This window comes from Sciurus carolinensis, chromosome 3 (genome assembly GCF_902686445.1).
Source record: "Sciurus carolinensis chromosome 3, mSciCar1.2, whole genome shotgun sequence".
Taxonomy (NCBI): domain Eukaryota; kingdom Metazoa; phylum Chordata; class Mammalia; order Rodentia; family Sciuridae; genus Sciurus; species Sciurus carolinensis.
In genome coordinates this window covers 122,634,604-122,657,114 of record NC_062215.1, presented here as the reverse complement: position 1 = coordinate 122,657,114, position 22,511 = coordinate 122,634,604, and the positions used below count along the sequence as shown (strand labels likewise).

Below are 22,511 nucleotides of genomic sequence, written 5' to 3'. Positions count from 1 at the left end.
TCAGCCCAGATAAGACACTTTGATCAAAAGTATAAAAGTATTGAGGAATATTTTTGTCAAGAACTTCATGGAGTGAATATCATTATGTGAACTGAATTTCCTGCTTAACTATCTATCTAACAAAATGTCATTTCCCATATCTGTATTAAGTTTTTTATTATACTTATTTTTCCTCATAGGATCAGTCCCTTTCAAGTTTTATTTTTGTTTTTGTTTTTGGTGGTGGTTGTTGTTTCTAGCAGTACTTGGGATTGAACCCAGGGTCTTGAGAGTGCTAGGAAAGTGCTACATCCCTAGTCCTTTATTTTATTTTGTGACAAGTTGCCCAGGCTGGCCTTGAACTTGTGATCCTCCTGTTTCCGTTTCCTAAGTAGCAAGGATTATAGGCATATGCTGCCCTGCTCAGCTTCAACTTAAATTTTAGAATGAAGATTTAATATATCAATTTTTTTGTTTCATATTGAATTGGACCAATTACTTTGAGTTTTCTTTTATAGCTAGTTTCTTAAGTAATTTTCCCAGGATATATTTTACTGTTCTAAATTTTATTGTCAATTGTTTTAAACACTGCAGTTTAAATTTCTGAGCTATATTCATTATAAATTGGTTGAAAATAATTAATGGTTTGTATTTCTTTTTTTCTCCCTGTGCTGGGGATAGAATGCAGGGCCTTGTACATGTTAGGCAAGTACTCTACCAGTGAGGTATATCCCCAGCCCCTATAGTTATTTCTAAAGAAGTTTTTTTTTTTTTTTTTTTTTTTTTTTTTTTTTTAAGGAGCCAAGCACCGTGGTGCACACCTGTAACACCAGCAGCTCAGGAGGCTGAGACAGGAGGATTGCAAGTTCAAAGCCAGCCTCAGCAAAAGCAAGGTACTAAAAAACTCAGTGAGACCCTGTCTCTTAAATAAAACACAAAATAGGACTGGGGATGTGACTCAGTGGTCAAGTGCCCCTGAATTCAATCCCTGGTTGTAGATGGACACAATATCTTTATTTTTATGTGGTGCTGAGGATCGAACCCAGTGCCTCACACATGCAAAGCAAGTGCTCTACCACTGAGCTAAAATCCCAGCCCATCTGAAGAAGTTCTCGATTAAAAAACAAAGAACAAAAATCAAAACCAACAAACAAACAACAACAACAACAAAAACCCCAGTTCTACAGTTTTGGGGATTATTCAATTATTCTGGATAAGTTATTGTACTGCTAATCCAGTGATTTTATTTTTTTTTAAATTTTAAGTTGTAGATGGACAAAATACCTTTATTTATATTTTTTATGTGGTGCTGGGGATCAAGCCCAGTGCCTCACATGCACTAGGCAAGCACTCTACCACTGAGCCACACGCCCAGACCCAATCCAGTGATTTTCTGCAAAGAGGAAAACACTTTGCTTTCTCTGGGCTTTGACTAAAAGAAGAACTAACTCTATGGTAGCAACTGACATTAAATTTAGCAGTTCTAGATTAACTCTGAAGCCTATTGAGGGACCACCAAATATCTACATTTGGAGGTGCTTTGTTGAAGATGCCAAGATATAATCTCTGGATTTTTTCCAACTATAAGTTTTTCTCCTAAAATTTGTCTTTCTGTTCTCTCTCTCTTTGGTGGGGGGTGTCTTAACCTCAATCTGTTGCAACTAATATAGTTCCTGATTGCTGGTGACTACTTTATTTTATTTTATAATATTAGGGATTGCACATGCTAAGCACATGCTCACCTACTGAGCTATGTCCCCAGCCCCTATTTATTTATTATTATTATTATTATTATTTTTTTTTTTTGGCAATTGATTCTTTGTGGTGGTGTCAGGGAGATCTGCTTGCAAATTCCTGCTCTGTGCTTGACGTACGTTCATCTTTCAACCTGGCAAGCCACTTTTGGTGAATAAGCATCATTAGAATCAAAAGCAAAGACAGAACATCTCACTCTTATTATTTCTTCACAATCAAGGAGCAGACTGCAGATGTTCATGTTTTGATTTTGACTGGGAGAACTGATGCTGACAAGAATTTTTCCATGAGATATTACAAAGTGGTCAGTTCTATGGGCTGCTTGACTAACTTCTTTGTGGTCACCTTCTGCACTAAAATGGCTGAGACCATGGAGTCATTTGAAGATCAGCTTGGATTCTCTAAGCCCTGGCTCCAGAAAGCAAGATGAGGCAAGGGGCACCAAGCACACCATCATCTGAATGAACAGCACCTTTTAAACCAGTCATCAGCAGTTCCCCAGGATGCACATTTTGTTTAGTAATTAAAGTCATACTCTGCTTCTTTCAGAGTGACTGAGCCAAGACTGTGCTCGACTACTTATCCAACAATTCTAATTGAAGAAAATATTTTATTGCTTATTTGGAAACAGTGTGATATTAAGATGCCATACTTTGTATTAATCTGCTTTTCTTTAAATTTAACATGAACAAAGGACAAAGGGGGAAAATAATTGAAAAAAGATTGTGGTTGATAGAAATAAGCTTTGTGAGAAAGGATCCCAGTGGAGAAGGCTTAGAAATTTTGGAAGAAGTTGGTTGCCCGTGACAAAAATGAGTGCTGGGCCAGGGAATCTCACCACTCCCCTTGCTCTGCCCGTAACTGAGAAGGCAGAAAGGAGGCTTAGATAAAGGCAAGTTGTTGAATCAATGTTTAGGTTGGGGCAACTTCCCTTGTAAATGAAGGTCATTTCCTATAACCTTGACTTTGATGCCACCAAATCTAGTTTTCCCCAGCAAGTCCCAAGTACTGTGTTAGAGCAGGGTGGCTCCTCTGAGGACCTGCCCATGTACTTTGATGACAAGGTTTCTATTAAACGAGAACTCACCCCCATGGAATTACGCATGTGTCATCTAGATTTCAACAGAGCATTGAGAATCCTAGGAAGGGCAGAGGACACTTGATGTTCAGGGCTAGTGAATGCTGAACAGAATCCCAGATACTGAAAGCAATGTTTATTTGATGTGTTTGTTGCCACCTGACTTTTTGATTTGTAAAATAAGAAGAATTTCATATTTAAGTTGAATTCCTGTCTTGAACTGCAAATAGTTTCTTCTCTATCCCCCACTACTTAGAGCAGGGCTGGTATTTACCATCTTGTTCTAACAATGATGCTAGTAATTTTAAATTTCTCTGATTTTTAACTTGTGATGTTATTTTTCTGTGCTCTGTTTTCTTTTAGATTTTAGATTTCTGACATCACAAGAGACTGTATGGACTGCTGTTTTTACGTCTTTGGCAAAATGTAGAAAACAATACTCGAAAGAACCCCTGAGAGCTTCAGAAAAGAATTACAAACCTCCTAAGCAATTTAGGTCTTTGGTGTCTGAGGAATCGGAGTGAATGACATGCATCGAAATCAACCTTAAATTCAATAACCCTTTTTATTACCTAAAATGGACAAATCAGACCAGTTCATTTGTGACCATGATAGAAATGCAAATACTTTACTCAAATAAATACTAACTAGCAGGGTTGAGATGCGGGTGAGATGAGTGAGACACACACTTTGGGCAACTCATATAAAAAACTCAAGATGAACAAAAAATCTAAAGTTTAAATAAATACAGGATCAGTAATGGTGTCTTGCTGAGCCATCCTGGAGCCTTAGACAGAAAGAAAAATTCAATATTACTGTTCCTGTCTTTATCTAGAACTCTGATTTTTTTGTTGATCTCACCTCCTCGCCCTGGTCCCAGTCCTAGTAACAAGAATGTCAGTGCTTAGGGTAAAGAGATGGCAGAGCCCCTCCTCCAACAAGATTCATTCAGGGGAGAAAAGATGTATAGTTATTTTCAAGTCTAGTTACCACTACTAGGTCACCGACATCCATAATTTTGGCCCTGGTTTGGCTGTAGTTTCAATTAGAAGGTATTTCCCAATCTAAAATGTGGAAGGGTTGTGGGTTTGGTAATTGAATCTGAAGCCATCCTGTTATGAAAATCCACTGCATGAAAAAAAGAAACACTTGTTCAGAAAAACTCGCCTAGGTCAGTTCATCAAAAGTTTCTCCGCCCACGGTAGTTTCCTCTGGCCCTTTCTTTGTTAGTCTTGGCAGGAGAGGGCCTGTGGGGCTTCTTCCGGTATTCCACTTTAGTCCATCCTCCTTCACTCACTTTGCTTTCCTCTTCACTGGCTTTGGAGTCAGTCTCAGGGTGCAAAGGCATCCCTGGGATGGTCCTGGGTACATGGCGGTCATTTGGGCTTCTCTTGAAGTCAGGTGACTGGTGAGTACTAAGTGCTGACTGGGACAACCCATAGAATTTTCCAGAATATCTTTCTCTTGAAGGAGTGGAATGTTGACTTTTCCCACCGTATCTTCCTCTAGGGGAAGAATTGAGTGATAAACTACCACGGTCATATTTGTTCCTGTTTCTGTCTGAGTAGCGGCCCCTCTCTAAAGAGCTGTCAGTGTTGAGACTGGAGAAGCCACTGTCCCTGGAGTTGAGATGCAGAGAGGAGAAGTTTTTGGTCAGTCCATACTGAGTTGGGGAGGAGCTTCTGGACTGGTTGATAGGAGTGATCTGTTGATACTTAATGGGCCCCTGGGTCCGTCTTACAGCAGCAGCATAGGAATCTTGGTTGTCAAAGTATGGGAAGAACGATGACCCCAGAATAGGATTGCTCTGGGAACGCTGCAGAGAAGTGTTGGATGCAATCTGCCGCATCCTCAGCGTGTCTAACCACTGGCAGTCAGCACCTGCAGGAGAAATGGAAATGAGCATCCTCCAAGTCACCCTAAAGCGGCATGCTTAATTCACAAGCCTGTCTCAGAGAAACACAAGGCTGTTTGGGACACTCTAAGTTTTACCATTCATAGAAATTCTAGTTGAGGCACAAGGACATTTCCTTTATTAGTACTTTTTTTTTTTTTTTCCTGAATAAGGACATTGGCACTGAGTATAGGTCACATGTCACACACTTGGCATAGTTCAATCCTTTCAAAAGTTTCTCAGGTAAATACTAGTAATCTAAAAAAAAAAATTACTAATAATCTTGTTCCATAAATGAGGAAGTTTGAAGTGTCAGGTAACGTGCCCAAGTTCACTCATTGAATAACCCCAGCTCCTTCTGCATGTCAGACCCATCTTCTTCCTACGGAGTTGTGTTTTCACTTCTAGAAATTGCTGTTTGTATTTGGGTGTCAGGGGCATGTTCTATAAACTAAAGGCTTTTTGCCAACCCAGTGCTTTTAAACCCTCAAGGACCCAAAAGCAGATAAAAGCAGTAAAGTTCAAAGGTGCAGACGACTGAAGTGTTGGGAAGGAAGACAGTGCATCTCCAGAAGAGAGCGGCCTGCAGGTCAGCAAGGAGGAGAGCTTTCAGTATAAGAAATGAAGCTTCATGGCAGGTGGAAAGAAGTTAGGGTAGGAAAAAGCTTAATTAGCAAGGACACTTAGTAAGCTGTACTTCAGTGACCAAGCAAGTTCCTTACACTGGGGTCTCTCCTGCCTTCCCCGGGCCTGAACTGTGCTGCCCACAGGTCAGAGCTCCAGGTGGTGCTCCCTGCTATACTTCTCCCCCTTCTCTTGTTCTGCTCATGCTGATGGAACTCTCTAGAGGGGAGCAGCACATGCTCACTTCTCTCTGCCAGCAAGTGGCCTCCCTCTCTGCCTGGGCACAGACAATCAGCACCCTGGGGGTGAGGGACTTCTGCTGACACTGGTGGCCTGTGCACAGGAAATCCTCACAGGCTTCAATCAACCTCAGTGCCTTCTTTTGTTGTGTACCTGTGTTTCACCACAACAAAACGCATACATTTTTAAGTGTACAGTTCAGAAATGATGAGTGTATTCACATTGTTGCACAACAGATCTCTAAATGGTTTCTTCTTGCAACATGGAAACTCTGTACCCACCAAACACTATTTCCTCCTTCCCCTCCTACCTCCTCCCACCCCTTGGCATCTACCTCTAAACTTTGTTTCTATGGCTTTGACTTCTCTAGAAACTTCACACAAACACAATCACACAGTGTCACAATGCCATCTTTCCCTCACCTTGACTTCTTTGAAAGTTTAGCTTCCCACAGAGCCCTGATTTTGTTTGGTCTCCAGATCCAGAAGCCACCTCTGGCTCAAGGTTCAGACTTTTGTTAGTCTAGGCCAGTCACACTGATGGTAGGAATGGACAAGCTTGACTCTGGCCAAAGCAGAATTGGGGAGGGGTAGTTTGTCAGGGGCTTCTAGGAAAGCTCTCACGGTTCCTTAATGTGAGAACAGGAGCAGGGACCTCACCCTTCATTTCCTCTGGGCTCTGTCATATCTTTACATGGTGACTATAAACACAAGAGGGTCTAGACGGAGGGTAAAGCCAGCAGGGTGAGTATGGTAGAGTGGAATGAAGGAAAAAGGGTTCCCCAACCTCAAGGACCTCAACATCACTGAGCTGGTTCACTTCACTGCAGCTGGAGCCTGCACCACCTCTAGACGTCTTAAGGAAGACAACACATTTTACTATAATTTAAATCAGTGGCTGGGGGACTTCAGAATACCTCTGAATCACCTGGAGGGCTTCTTAAAAATGTAGATTGCTGGTTCTATCCCCAGAATTTCTGAATTAGTAGATTTGAGGCCGGGCCCTAGAATTTGCACTTCTAACAAGTTCACAGGGGTGATCTGGATGCTGTTGGTCTTGGGACCACACTTTCACCACCCTCGGAGGAGACCAGTGAAAACTAGGTTTCATGCTACTTGCAGTTGAAAGAGTTCTTAGATGATTGGGTGGTATCCTCTGGAGCTTCACATTTGTGTTGGATAAAGGGACAAAAAGGAATACCAAGAGGATGGAAGGGAAGTGAACTGGCCCAAACTAGAGCAAGTCAAAGGGAAACCAGAGGTGCAAACTCTCCAGCTGATATTCAGAGGGAAGAAATTTACTTGGAGCAACTCCAGTGAAGCTAGAATGGAACTCACTGACTATTCCTGCATACATCCCAAGAGAAAGAACAATTTGCTGTCTCTTAAAAGATTTATGTTTAAGAGAAATAAAGGACACATTGGGTGTCTGACCACTGACTGTTCTGAGAAGGGTACCTGCCAGCCTCCATCCCCAGTCACAGCATGTTGCTGTGACTCTGCCACCCACCACCACCTCATTCTGATCATACAGTTCACTGGTCCATGGAGGATGCTTGGAGAAAAAAAAATAGCTCCCATAATCTAGAGCTGCCATAAGATTCCCCAGGGATATGGAATCAGGGCTGATAAAGTATCTATTTGGTGACTTTGAACTATGTAAAACTTCAAAGCTGTTGGCAGACATTTTGTGTCCTCTGTGTAGGGAAACAGAAAACCAGCTTTTAGTGGACGAGAAAAATACAGCATAAATGCAGAAAGAAGGCCCCCTGCCCTGGTTTCACAGGGGTGGGTAGGGATCAAAGCTCTGAAGCCCTGTAGAAGTAACACATGCCCTATAAACATTAGTGATTATAGAAAGAAGTCCTTGAAGGTATGATAGTGGGCGTGCCAGGCAGGACTCGTTGAATTAACAAATAGAATAACTTAGAAACAGAGTGCCTCTGAAGAGGGAAGCTGGTGGGAATCAGCATCTGTTGTGTAGAATGGTCATTTGTAGAAATAGCATGTCCTAAAAGATGTTTCCCAGTGTGCTTGTAGACGAGAAGGCTGGATAAAAACTCAAGCCCAATCATGGTGGTCAGAATGGACTCATGATTATGAGAATACAAAAGAATATAACCAAATCAACTGTGTTGACAAAGGTGGACAGGCTCGGCATGCTGTCAGAGAATTGCTTGGTGGGTCTGAGCATTGACCAGGATTCTGGGCATACTGGCTACTGGACATCTAAGTATCTGGGCTGGGCGTGGTGGTGCACACTCATAATCCCAGCAGTTTGGGAGGCTGAGGTAGGAGGATCACATGTTCAAAACCAGCCTGAGCAACTTAGTGAGACCCTGCCTCTTGAGCTGCGGGATTACAGATGTGCACCACTGTGCCCGGCTTAGACATACTTTTGGAAACTAACTTTGCAAACACATTTTTATTTACCAATGTAATGTAAGCATAAATTTTTATCTTTTATCATAGTTATCCAAATTTTTTGAAATGTATTACAATATGCTCATTTATGTCTATAAATGTAACTCTCCATACAATCTGTTTATAAAACCAATTTTATAAAAGCCTAAGAAGGAATTATTATATCGGAAATCTGAGTCTCTCCACAGACTGGACCTAACCTCTGTCACAAGAATTTTGTAGCTTTCTGGAATCCAGCATATTAACTTACTTGAGTCGGACCTGCTGCCAGGATTGCCGTCTGTGTTGGGGAGCACCGTGTGGATAGAGAGCTGGACAGCTTTCACCTCATCCTGAGGCTTGGTTCTACCCCACTGAATCGAATGGACATGTTTAGTGCTTTTTGGAGTTCTCACATCACTCTGATTAAAAAAAAAAAAAATAGAAAAGGAAAAATAAAGAAACTCATGACCAAACATACACACATTTAAAAATGGGAAGAAAAGAAACCTGGACTATTATTGTCACTTGAATTTTACTCCTTAAAACACTATCATGCCTTAAGTAAAATATTCTGAATAGTTTGCCTAAATATGCTAACTTTATTAAAAGAAAAATTTAATTACTTTATTCCTTAGTGGATGGATAGCAAATCATTTATTTCTTTCTTCTCCTTCCCTCCCTCCTGTCTGTCTGTCTGTCTCTCTCTCCCTCTCTCTTCCTTTCTGTGTGGGAATTGAACCCAAGGCTTTGGAAATGCTAAGCCCATGTTCTTCCAGTGGGCTTCATCTGTATTTCTTAATGAATTATAAAATTCCTTAGTAGATTCTAGTAGTAGTTACATTTGTAATTATCTTCTCTCATAGCGTGTAACATTTGGCCAATCTCAGCTTACCTGTTTGATAAGAAATGAAAAATAATTCCTTTTTGAAAACATATTTTGTTGAAGAAATGAACATTTGACATCCTTTTTGCAAGACTGTCTTTGGTCACAGAGAATTTGGGTGCATGTGGGGAGTTCGATGGAACTAGTTCCCATAGGGAGGGCAAAAGGTAACAGTTGCAAAGTGAGAGGGGTCAAGAATAAGAAATTAGGATCATAAAAAGGAGAGGATACCAGACTAAGACATGACCCATTCCTGTTCTGAAATCTCCCTCATCACCAGGAATCACAAATCCATGCATATTAAAGGGTCTCAAGGTCTGGGGATTTAGCTCAATGGTAGAGCTCTTGTCTAGCACTCATGAGGCCCTAAGCTAGATCCTCAGCACCCCAAAATAAAACACAGAAACAAAGTCTCCAAGATTCAATACAGTTACTAAACTCAGAGGTGAAAAGCACAGACACAAGTGACTTATTCTAATAGAGTCGGCGCCGCATATAAATAAATAAAAATAAAGTCTATCAACAACTAAAAAAATATTTTAAAAAAGGGTGGTGCAGGAGGAAGAGGAAGGGGAGAGAGAGGGAGAAGCAGCAAAGAATGGGTGGGATGTGTCTGCAGAAACACCTACAGCACGCAGAGTGAAATCTGGCTGCTCTAATCATCCAATTACTAAGAAGAGAGTTTTTTCCTGGGTAGTGAGAACCTGTTAACAGGCTTCAGAATGGTCTAGAGGACAAGATCATCAAAATCAACCAACCTTCTTTGATTGGTTTTTGTGCCCTGTAAGCCACATTTTGACAGCTAATGTTACTTCTCAGGGGCAGCATACCTGGAAACCTGTGCAGGTGAGGGTCATTACTGCCGTCAGTCCAGACTCAGAGTGAGCTGGCCAGAGTTGGATTTCTACTATGGAAGAATCAAACCCTGATAGCTCAGGAAACCTTCTCAAAGCAGCAGTTTATAAAGCCCAATTTAAAGCAGACTTTGGGAAGTTAACAAGAGGGGAAAATGATTTTTTGGTGAGTAGATGCTGATGTGACCCCACCAGCTCTGTCACTGAGCACCCCGAAACTCAGGACTTCCCTTCATTTCTCTGAGCCACTTTCCCTATCTGAAAAATGCAGACAAGGATACCTATGTTTCAGTACTTATATGAAGCTAGTGAGACAGAGCAGGAGCCAGCACCTCTTATGGTGCCTGGTTCCTGATAAATCCTCAAGGAAGTGCATGTCCTATGGATGGCAACTGTATACTAATATCTTTATGTGTCTCAGATTCTGATTATAACTGCACAATCCACCTGGCTCGATGTAGGTTTCCTCTAATTTGTAAGGACAATATCCCACTAGCCATGAAGATGTTGTACATTTCAATACATTTACTGAACATAGATTATTGAAACAAGTTTATAGAGAGATCGTTCTCTAACAGTGTGATCTTAAAAAAAATTACAGTAAAACACATGAAATTGTTAACTATATACACAGTATTTTAGAGAAGATCTTGTTGATTTTTAAAAACAAAATAGGGTTCTTTTTCTCTATGGCTTAAAATGCCCCACTGACTTTCCACTGTACTTAAAGTAAATCCAGACTCCTTCCTGGGACCTCCTTGCTGAGCTAGTCTGGCCCAACTGGCTAGCTTTGTCATGGACTCTGTGCCTCAGAGACTTCAACTTGCTGTTCCAGTGCCACTCCCTGCTGTCACCTCCTCAGAGGAGAGCTCTCTGACCCTCCAATCCAACACCCCAAGTTATTTCCAATTTGCTACCTCTGTTGCTTACAATATAAATCTAAAGAGGTCTATAGATAGACCTCATCTATCCTAATCACAGAACAGTATGAGGCCAGCAGGTATAAATGTTATGAGTTTTAATTTCAATAGCATTTTTTCTAAAAGGATCGAGTCTATTCTTTTTTTTTTTTTTGGTTCTGGGGATTGAACCCAGGGGTGCTTAACCATTGAGCAACATTCCCCTGTCTCTAAGTAAAAAATACAAAATATTTATTTAGAGACAGGGTCTTACAAAGTTGCTGAGGCTGGCTTTGAACTCACAATCCTCCTGCCTCAGCCTCCTGAGCTGCTGGGATTACAAATGTGCACCACCATGCCCAACTGTTCATCTGTTTTTAATAATATACTCTCTCCCCAAGTGGTAGCAGAAGTTGTGCTCTGGTCTTTTGAAGAATTATTGATCTCCTCTCATCCCCAAATTCTTAGTTCCAAGAAGGCCAAGATCTGTCTCATCACTTTTTGGTATTTCATGTACCTAACTTACTATGTGAGTATAGAAGGTATTCAGTCAAGGAATAAATGAGTGAAAGGTTCTCCAATCTCTATCTAGGTAACTTTATCCTGTTCTCTTTCCTTCCCAACACTTTGTTAGAGAAGTAAATATTGATCTCCATATTTGTGCTGGTTAAATCATGTCTCTTCCAGTAAGTGATGTACACTCTGAGGGACCAGATGAATCCTGACTACCAGCCTTCCTCCCCAGGAGCTTACCTCATACGTGACAGTGCACTCCACAGTCTGGTTTTTCACAATTCCCACAATCCACTTCTCCATTACAAACGGCGGCTGGAAAATAAGTTAGGACGTATGGTACTACAATACAACTGCTCTGCCATACTGTGTTTCTTGGAGGCCAGTTGTGCCGAACACAGTTGGAAAATAGGGATATGGTATTAGATTAACATGAAAGTCATTTTGGTTCAAAACACACTAATGTCCTGGGTTTTGTTTTTCATAAAACATCCTTGTGTACATTAGTAAACAGCTGGTCCTGGTCTCCCACAGTCTCCTCTTTTGTGATATAACGTTCGCTATCACTCAGTCCTATCATTAGCTGTTCATTCACGCTCATGTTTGAAGCATCAGCGGAAAGCTTTCTCAAAATTAAGAGAAAGTCATAATGATATGAGAAGACCTGGAAATGTCTTCCTGGGCAGTAGCTGGTATAGAGGCATCAACAGTTGTGAGCATCCCTTCTGTCAGCAAAAACTGTGCATACAAATAAAGACACTCTGGCTACATTTACTTACTACATTAAAACAAAAGATTAGTGAAGAAACCTGTACCTTGGATCCTGTGTTAATTTTGATGAAAATAATTCCTATTAGAAGTGAATTGCCTTCTGTTCCCATTTTCCTGCCCCTCCAGGTTTAAAGCTGCCAAACAATGCCTGCCTATGAATTGGGTACAGAAAGGTGCTTGATAACTGCCCAGGTTGGTCTCAACCTTGAAATCTTTCTGAGTCTCTTGAGTAGATGGTATTACAGGTATGTGCTATGGTGTCTTTGTCTGTTTTTTTTTTTTTTTTTTTTTTTTTTTTTTTAATTAGAATTGTTATTGCTTCTGTTGGTGTTAAATGTTCTACACATTTTGAATGGTCTGCCCAATTTTACTTTTCCTATAAGCCTTGTCAATGTTGGTATGTGATTTTGCATATATGGTGCTTATATGGTAGTCTAACTGAAACATCTTTACTCAGTCTTATGATTCTATCCTGTTATTTTTGCTGTGAACAGCTTCCTTCTGCCAGTAGACAATGCCTTTGTACTTCTAAAGTACACTGAAGCAAGGAACAACTGTCACAACCAGAGAGGTGACAGGTGGGGAAGAAGGAGAAAGTATCTATACTTCCTGTCTTTAAGGCATCAAAACAATATGACCTGACAGCATGAGGAAAAGTTAAAATCAAATTGTAACCTTTACAGATAAATAATGTCACCGAAATAACTCCCAGTTATGCAAAGGAATCCAACAACAAATATCAAATCACTGTACTTGATGAGTCTGCTCCTCAATTAAAAGGACTTGGGTATTTAGCAATCTCATGCCTGTGTAGAACAGAACACATTTACAAGTCTAATGCTGTGGCTTTGAAGACTTATTTTTCTGTTCTACTTGTGTTTTTGTACCCTGGTTTTCTGTGACAAGCCCCATTTGCTTCACTGAAAACAAATATAATCACTGGTATACCGGACTTAACGGTTACTTGTAGTTCGGGCAATTGTCCCACTGTTCTTTGCCGGAACTTGATGCCCTTCTACAACTGAAGTGTGACGTGTGTGTTTTTCCATATGATTGGAACAGAACAGAATTGTTTTCCTTACTGAGGAGCAAGTGAAGTATTTCTGCAAGTCTTTCTTCTGTGTTTCCACGACTTGCTTCTACCAGTGACCCCGGAGTGGTAACATGTTCTCAGATCACTCCAGGACTTCCTAGGTGTGAACACAAGGAAGCCATTAAGACTTCAACATGTGCCCCAGAAATCGCCTCATCTCAGTCCTTCAAGAAAAGTCTTCCTCCTTACAAGTTTTCTGAAGTCTAAAATGATTCCAATTTGAAGTAAATATTTTCATCAGTAACATTTCCTTTCTTTTAATAATGATAGAGTAAGCATAAAGAAATGTAGAAGGAAATTTTTAAAAAATTAAATGATTCTTTTTTTTACAGTGCTTTTTAGTTTGCACGGCATAAGTGGAATTTTAACAAAAAACTATTATAGTCTCAATCTGCTAAATAAAATGTGCCTTTCAAGAGCCAGCTTGAGGCTGAGCTGATGTGAGCATCGACATGCACAAAAGCACACTGCTGGGTATTTTAATGTCTTTGTTTGATATCTGTGAATTCAAAAAAGCTTTTAAGCTGTAAATAGAACCTTACCTTTGTCATCTTCAAAATCTCTGTCTCAGGTAGGTTAGTGTTGAATGTCACATCTTTTATGTAGGTTATTGCAATTTCATCCCCATCCATCTCCATATACATTTTCCACTTACAATCCTGGAATTAAAAAGCAAAATTATAGAATTGAGAAAGTGAAACAAAATTTTTTAGTCTCAATGTTTTATAACACCTCAACAATTCTAAATAAATTATTATGGGAGTTTTTTTTTTTTCCTCCTTTTACAACACAAGGACATGAAATTAAATCCCCTTGTATATCTAAATAATCCCCAGTTAGTGCAGCCTTGAGACATGATTTATCAGTTCAAATGTTCTATTTAGGGGTTGCAAACCCCAAATGCTAAAGGGGTGAAGCAGCTAATAAAAATGAGTGAAGCTAGACAGTTTCATTATAGAGTGTCCCTTTCAAAAGAGATCCACTTATTTTTTTTTTCATATTTTCATTGATGCATTATAGTTATATATAATGGTGGGATTTGTTGTTACATATTTGTACGTGTACATAATATAACAGTATAGTTTGGCCAATATCATTCCCCAGTATTTCCCCCTCCTTCCTCTCCACCTCCTCCTAGCTCCTTACCTCTACTCTATAGCTCTGGTGAGACCCCACCCCCACCCCAATCACCTGTCTTTTCCTTTCCCCTCTCTAACTTAGCTCCATCTGATCTACACATTAAACATAGGACTATTTTCTCATTGCTACAAAGAAATGTGTTTTTCTTCCATATGGCCCTCTGGATCTACTTTTAACTTTCCCAGTATTGATAATGACATGGGTTCAAGAAACAGCTCACTTTCCTCTTAACAGGGAGGAAAATAGTACTGCTAGTAATGCCATTTGGGAACTGACAACTGGGGAGCAGGGTGGAGGGTTAGGGACTCTGGGAGCTGAAGAGAAGTTGCTCGAGAGGCACAGCCAATACAGCTTCTGTTGATTGGTCCCAAGTGGGAACCAGTTTTGCTAGGCCCTTAAATGTTTCACAACAATCTTGGAAATCTGTATTCTTACATAAAACTTAATTTTTAAATGATGATATGTCAATTAAATTTTCAATAATGTAATGAAAAAGCATTTTACATCATTGGTCACCAGGGGAATACAAATTAAAACCACAATGAGGTACCACTGAACATCACCAGAATGGCCAAGGTCAATAACATCAAACACTGGCGAGAATTTGGAGCTACTGGAATGCTCATACATCACTGGTGGGAGTATAAAATGATGTATAATGGTGCAATAAACTGCAGTTTATGATAAAACACATACCTATTCTATAACCCAGGAATTCTACTTCTAGGAGGTATTTACCCAAGCAAAATGAAAAAGACTTGCCTAGATATGTTCTTAGCAGCTTTATCCCATCGCCAAAGAACTGGAAATAGGCTAACTGTCCATCAAAAGGAGAATGGACAAACTGTGGTGTATTCATAGAATGGATTACTTCTTAGCAATACAAAGAAACAAATTACTGAGGTAGGCAACATGGATACATCTCAGAAATATTATAGTGAACTCAAGTATTGCACAAAAGAAAACATGTTAATGACTCCATTTATATCACATTCGGAACAAAATTAATCTATGATGGAAAGAAATCAGAAGAGTTTGTTACCTCTGCAGATGAAGAGTGACTGGGATGGGTCACTGTTAATGCACGTGAGGGTTATGCTGGAGGACTCACTGCTCAAAACTCAGTGAGTGCGCACTTCTTACTGAATTATAGCATTCTGAAGCATTTAGGAGGAAATGTACTGATGTCTGCAAATTACTTTGAAATGAATTTTAAAAATAAGGACTGTTAGCTAGGTAAGAATAGCAACATGCTAAGTACTGAATGGGGGGCGTGTGTATGAGGATTCACTATAAAATTTGTTCAGCTTTGTTGTATGAAGAATTTAGTAATAAAAATGTTGGAAGGTAAACATTGTATGCAATTCAAAGGAAATATAAGCCGGTGTCTTTGTACCCAATTTGACTCCTGGATCATAAATTCACATTCTCTTTTACATTTTTGTTTTTGAGAAATGAAAAATTCTGAGAGATTAAGGATACTGGACCAAGCACTGCACATGTTGACACTAGAAAACACTCTCCTAAGAATGGAATGTTTCCTAGAGCAAGCTCAGACACCATTCTCATGGAAGAGGATCAACAAAGAGGCTGTTGAAAACCCATTGACTCCAACAGAGGCTGGGGAAGCCTGATTTTGGGGAAGGCTATGGACAAATTGCACAAGTGGGTCTCACGTCGGAGGGAACGGACCCTTTATGCCCAGCCACGTTCACAAGATGGAGAGCCAATTAGTGAAGGAAAAGGTTAGTTCAGTAAAATAAAAACCCAGCTCTCGTCTTACAGAAGTCAAATTAGTGGCTGAGAATTGACAAATCTCTCAGTGCTTCTTTGTTGTGGAGCCACTGCTACCCGGGCAACGTGGACCCTGAGATAACTGGGAAGGATAATGACTGTTTGGTGTCAGGACTGCTCTTCTCTGAAATGGAGAGGGCCTCCTCAAAGCAGGGGCTGGAATAAAAGGCCTTAAGTTTACTTAGTTCTGTTTCTTTACCGTGTCAAGTTTGGGGATTACGTTAGTCAAAAGCACATTCTAAAGACTTTGAACTGTGTGTAAATGCCCGGGATCCCTCTGCCTTGTTCTCATCTCGTAACCCTGGGGCTCTTTCTTGACCTCATGCTCCAAATCAGAGCCCCCTCATGTGCTGTCAGAGGAGCACCCCATTAAGAGGGGGCTGGTGGAAGGACACTCACATTTGGAGTGCTCACTATGCTCTGTGTATGTTGCTGGGTACTTCCACCATGCTATTTTATTTGATATTTATAAGAACTCTCAAAGTAGGCCTATTTCCCCTTTAGATGATGAGAAAAATGAAACTCAAACTCAGGAACTTTCCTGGGTTTCTTGGCCAATAAGTGGTAGAGGTGGGATTAGGGCAGCCAAGGCCACCTGATTCCAAAATTGGAGGAGACACAAATGGAGAAGGGCAATTGGGAGGGTTGGCAGGAGGGACTTAATAAGTGGTTTGCCACATTTCATGGGATGAGCCATTCCCAACAGATAGGAGGGAGAAGGGGCAGAGAAAATTTTGCTGATAAAACAAACAGGCAAAAAACCAAAAATGAAAAAACAACAAAAAAACAGGAGGCCAGCAGCTGCTTCCCTGTTCCCTAAGCCAACTCAGAGAGACATTGATACAAATAAGAGGGTCATAGGTCTTTTATTTTTCTAAACTCTCTTTTTCTCTTATCTGAAAGAAAATCTTTTAATTGAGCCATAGGATAGCTATAGAAGCAATAAAACTATAATCAAGGAAGTTATAAGACAAGGGGGCATTATCCATTTCATTAAAAAGTAGGTAATGCTTGTTAGAAAGCTGAGTGAAGAAGAAAGAGAATACACAGCATTCTCCTAAAGCACTAACTTAATTTGCCGAAGCCTTGACGTAAGTCCTAGGAATTTTCAGGTGTCTTTGTCACCTAGCTTAGAAAAGTAATCTACAAATAAAGTAATAGAATTCCATAAATGCTGCTCAGTTTCTAATTAATCTCAGGTATCCTTGGCACTTTTGTCACCCAGTGAGTCACAAATTGCCAGTGAGGATTGTGCGCAGGTTACTGAATCCCACAGAGCACACTGCAGGCATCCAGATGCCATCTATCAAGTTCTTGACCAACCCATCACTGAGAAACTCTCAAAACAAGTAAGATGGATTAAATCACCAACAATGTCACTAAAAGTCATAACTCCACATGTTTATGAGCCTAATGCAGGTTTTTACTTGCACAGTTGCTTGTTGGTAGTGATAAAGGCCAGGTAGCAAGATGGTGGACTCTGATAGAAAAAACATGCACTTCCACCAAGGTGAGCTGGTTTTGATGTTGGCTTGATCTGAGTGAAAAACATGGTTTTTTGAATGAGAGGTTTTCAAGGGTAACTTTGGACATCTGTGAACAACTCTCTATCCTGACAGGCACAAATCAAAAGTGGACAGCTCTGGATTCTGAGAGAGCCCATGGGGTCCCAGAAGGATTGGTTGTCCAAAACCGCCTCATCCTGGGAAGTCTGAAATGTCTGTCTTATTCACCCAATTGATTTAAGACATTAATTAGTCCTATTAAAATGGGAACAATCTGGGAAAAGATTATATATTAGCCATTACTGTGGGAACATGAGGGCAAGGTGGAAGGTCACAAGTCTGAAGCCCTTTTATATGGGTTTGACTCCTAGATTTTGTCATTTTCCCCTGAAGCCATAGTGAACTTATATAGCTGTTCTGAATCTCACTATTTTTTATTCACAAGTGGGTTGTTATATTGGGTGATGATTAAATGGAATAATGCAATAGTAGTACGGGGTATTGTGTCAGAGCCAAACCAGGAACTCGAAAACCAGAAATTATTATTGTTTCCAGTCAGCTTACTAGACTAGCCAGCCTGTCATCTAGCAATGATGTCAGAGCTTTGATGGGCAGAATGGTGTAGACTGTCTAAACCAGGGATGTGCCAGAGAAGGCAGGTGGGTCAGGGCATCTTACTTGGGCAGGAATCTGGTGTACTGAATAAGAGGCCATTGGCTATCTGTGTGATCTTAGCCAGATTACCTCCTCTCTCTGTGCTTCAACTTCCTTGACCAAGATAAGAAAAGACGTTCTGGCTGTTAATCACATTTAATAGCCACGATGCCTCCAGACACCTGATGGTCTGATTAGGACTGCAATGGGATCTACCTAAGCAGAGAAGGGCAGAATTGGTGTTATATGACCCATCTATGTAAGATGATATAAATGTATTCTTTCTATTTATTTCCTAAAACAAGTCATTGTTATGTTGCTTCTTAGCTGCACCTTCTTTCCTTCAACACTGGTCATTCCCTGGCCTCTTATTTAGTACACAAGCAAAAGAGGGAGATGGGGATCCTACAATCCCTTGTGAAGACACATCTCTAATGAGCTGAAGACCTCCCACCACTCAAAGATTACACCGTCTCCATTAGCTCCAAGCTGGGGACCAAACCTCTAACACACAGACCACCGGGCATTCCAGATCCAGAACTAGGGCACTTGCCCTCAGACTTTTTTGAATCCTGAACTTTCCCTGGTTATAGGTTAACAAGAGGAAGAACAACAGTGCCAGGAATTCAAAGTGCCAGGAATCCAAAGTTAACATGAAAGGCAAAAGTCACAAATAGTCCAAATTCTCTTGGTGAATTCCTTTCTGGGGCTCCATGGCAGGGATGAAATACTGTCCCTGTGAAGTCTAGCATAGCCAATTTCCCCTCCATTGTTGAAAAAGATCATTGTAAAAAGTGCATACAGCACTATTGTGATCATAAACACTTTCTTCTAGTTCTACGTGAGGCCACCTACTGGCTTTGTGACCAGGTGTGACTTCACTGTTCAAACCAGGAATAACCAGGTCCTGTCTTTTTGCAGATGCAAAATCATAAGACAAGTTCTGACTACTTTAGCTTTTCATTTTATAACAAGATTCTCATCCAAGAAGGGTGAACATTTATTTGCACTGTTCAAATGTGTATCTTGATGTACCTTTCTAGGGAGTGCCATTACTAACCCATAGGGAAAAGGCCTGGGACCAGGAGCAGAGTTGGGCACTGGGAAGGGTTTTCATTAAGGCTTTGAGTAGCAAATACTAGTTACCTGAAACTTTCCACTAGCTAGAAAATCTGCCCCTCCATGCAAATCTTCAAGAAACAAATGGAATTTTGCTGGGGAGGAGGACATTATGCATTTGCAACTGGAAGAAAAACAGGACAATTCTGGTGGGTGGCCAGGTTGTGTATATTTCTCTGGGAAGTTGTTGAAATACCTGGATAGTTTTAGGAGCAAATGTGTGATTCATGCAGCATGAGAATCAACCCTATTGATCTGCTTCAGGAATGCCAATTTCATCAAAAAATATTCTGAATTAAGATTCCTGGCCAAGTAAAACAGAAACTCTTACTCTGTGAAGATAAAATCCTAACCAACACTCAGTTCATGCTAAATTATCTCTTTGTGAGAAATCACTATGACATGGTTTGTGAGCAGTTTAAAATTCTTTGCCATTCCAAGTAATGTCACATGTAGACATGCAGCTCTTCAAGTGCACAGTTCACTGAGTTTTTTTTTTTTTTTTTTTTTTTTTTTTGTTGTTGTTGTTGTTTTGATTTGTTTTTGTACCAGGGATTGAACCCAGCGGGGCTTAACCACTGAACCACATCCTCAGACCTTTTAAAAAATATTTTATTTAGAGATAGAATCTCACTTGCTAAGGGCCTTGCTACACGGCTGAGGCTGACTTTGAACTTGCAATCCTCCTGCCTCAGCCTCCCAAGCTGCTGGGATTACAGGTGTGCACCACCACACCCTGCATGAATTTTGACAAAAGTGTATACCTGTATAACCAACAAACAAGCAAGTCATTTCCAGTGCCCTAGAAAGTTCCCTCAACCTTTTCAGGCAAGTCTCTTCCACAACCAGAGTGGCCCACTATTCCAATGTCTATCACCTCAGATTAAAAATTTACAATATGTACTTGTATCTGTCTGGCATCAAGTGTTTGAGACTTATATACATTATTTAACCTTCAGTCTTACACTGCTCTAGAGAACACTTAGGCTCAGGAACCAGAGATCTACAGCAAGACCATTCAGCTTGATGGAACTGGAATTCAAGTCCTGGGGACGTCTAATCTTAGAGACACTGGTTTTCAAAATCCCCACCCCCTCTCTCCTCCCATGAATGGAGAAAACATAAATTCACTTGAGAATACCAGGGTTCCAGCAAAAAGGCCTGTACTGTGGAGATATTTTTAAAGACAAAATAGAGCAATCGGAATAAACTTTTCAAGATTCAAGAGGGGGAAACAAAGTTAACAGTCATAGCGGACAACTGACTGTTGTGAAACGTTAAAAAGTAATAGCAGATGAAATAAAAGGACAATAAAAATATTGGTCAGGCTGGTGTTAGCAGTAGGGAGATGTTGAGATTAGGTCCCGGAAGGCTCCTTTGCATGCGTTGCTATTATCTAGCTCAGCTGCCGAAACCCGCTGTGTTAAAGGCGGGAGAGTGGAGCATCCCGTGATAGCACCTGGGTTATTTATCATTAAGTATCACCCCGCTACACTATATTTTATTATGCTGCCTTTAAAAGGAAGATAATACAAGTATGGTTAATTTGCTTCTCTTCTTTATCTATACAGTGTCATGACCCACCACGGCTTTGTCCCATGAGATCTGTTTTTCAACCCCAAAGAAATCCACAAGAAACTCTCCCTAAAAATTCCATTAATAACCTCTTTCAGCGTGTGTAGGTTGCAGGGTCTGGAACTAAGAATGTTTTAATCTCTTCAGCAAAACAATGTCTCATAATGATGTACAGGACTATTGCTGCACCGATGCAGGATCATACATAATTCAGCACCTTTCACTTTGGCACCACTGTGATATCCTCATTAGCCGTGGCTCACAGTGTCTGTCAGATGGTGTCCATGCGAACGCAGGCATTATATTGTCTTTGAGATGTGCAGCTGCTTCCATGACACTGCCAGTATATAAAAACATGACGCCAGTTTGTTTTATTTAGTGCTAAAACCTTCCAGTTTGTAAAAACAAGGCTGACACAGAGCCTGACATGAGGCAGTGAAAATAATTAGCTCTCATTTTCTCAGCCTCCTATTTCCTTCTCCCTGCTGTGTTCTCTTTCCACTAAACCACCACATGTCAGTCGAAATGGGAGGCAATTAGTGGGCTCATTTCAGTCCCCACAACTGTGCTGAAAAGAAAGTATTTATGATGGCACAATGAACAGCTGAAAGATTAAATAACATTTGCCTTTTGAAAAGAAAATGACTTCTAGCTAAATGGGCAATTTTTGATTATTCTCAAACAAGCTTAGAGTAGTTGGTTTTTAAAATACAAGAAAGGAAAATGAGTCATTTTTAGGTGAAAGAATCAAATAAAACTTGACACAGTAATGCAAATAACTGATGTTTTATTGCAAAATATGTAAATGCGTTATACCCTTAACAATGGCTCGTGTCTAAGGTCAGGGCAGATCGGTGCCAAGTAGACACCAGTGGAGATAAGGTTGTTATGTTGCCTTTTTGGGGGTTGTTATTGGAGTTATGTATGCAGAGGGGGCTTAGGGATGATATTAAAATAAAGTGAAATAAATCAAGTGAGATACTTTCATATGATGCACTATGCACTTGACTATCGAAAATGATTCAGACGCTGGTTGACATCTTTGGGAAGGGCTGTTTTGTAAACTGTATTTGAAATTGGAAGGTACTAGGTATTCATCTCACAAAAACAAGAATACTAAGTCTCACTGTTCATTTGTGAATAACAAAGAATCTACTTGTCTCAGTCTGGGTTTCTTAACCAATATAGAAGGTGATCTGACTTACCTAAGGGATGCTTAAATTCTTTTTTTAATACTGGGAAATTTGCTGCAAATAAACTTTTGCCCAGGACCCTCAGAAGGTAAAGACAGCTGTTTTATCTGCTGAGTTCTTCTCCCACCTCCATTACTCTAGGGGTGACGACAACAAACATCAGTGCCTCCTACCTGGTCTAGGTAGCAGGCACTGCTTATCAGCAGGGCTACTCTCAGTTCCAATTCAGATGTCCAGGACTGAAATAGTTGTCACACCTCCTTGATTTCCCAACATAGTGCTTGTAATTTTACTTCAAATAACCTGTCCCTTTTATAGTCATTATTCTCAAGATCTAATTTTTGGTTTAGAAAACACAAGTCACTGGGAGTATGGAGGTTTTCTCTGCAGAACTTACAATGATCCTTGGAGGCTTCTGAAAACCTTCTAAAAGTAAAGAGCTTGTCTATCAATGTCAGAACCCGTGCCTGTCATCATGGAGTTATCAATGAGAACAGTTTCCCCATTTTGAAAAGTCAGCTACAAATTTAAATTGTTTTTGTC

General features: G+C 40.4%; 1 protein-coding gene across 3 annotated transcripts in view; it reads right to left on the bottom strand.

The window, feature by feature from the left end:
- Positions 1 to 2,412: 2,412 nt before the first annotated feature.
- The window catches only part of Map3k20 (mitogen-activated protein kinase kinase kinase 20), a 166,962-nt gene continuing 146,863 nt past the window's right edge, over positions 2,413 to 22,511 (bottom strand). For 2 of the 3 annotated variants that reach the window (XM_047543294.1, XM_047543295.1), the window contains exons 17-20: positions 13,531 to 13,647; positions 11,365 to 11,439; positions 8,244 to 8,394; positions 2,413 to 4,693 (exon numbers count right to left, since the gene is read on the bottom strand). In XM_047543294.1, coding sequence (XP_047399250.1) covers positions 3,993 to 4,693; positions 8,244 to 8,394; positions 11,365 to 11,439; positions 13,531 to 13,647 — 1,044 coding nt within the window. In that variant the 3' untranslated portion in view covers positions 2,413 to 3,992. Of the gene's footprint in view, positions 4,694 to 8,243; positions 8,395 to 11,364; positions 11,499 to 13,530; positions 13,648 to 22,511 lie in introns of those variants that run through there. The other variant, XR_007107633.1, reaches the window with a different exon arrangement.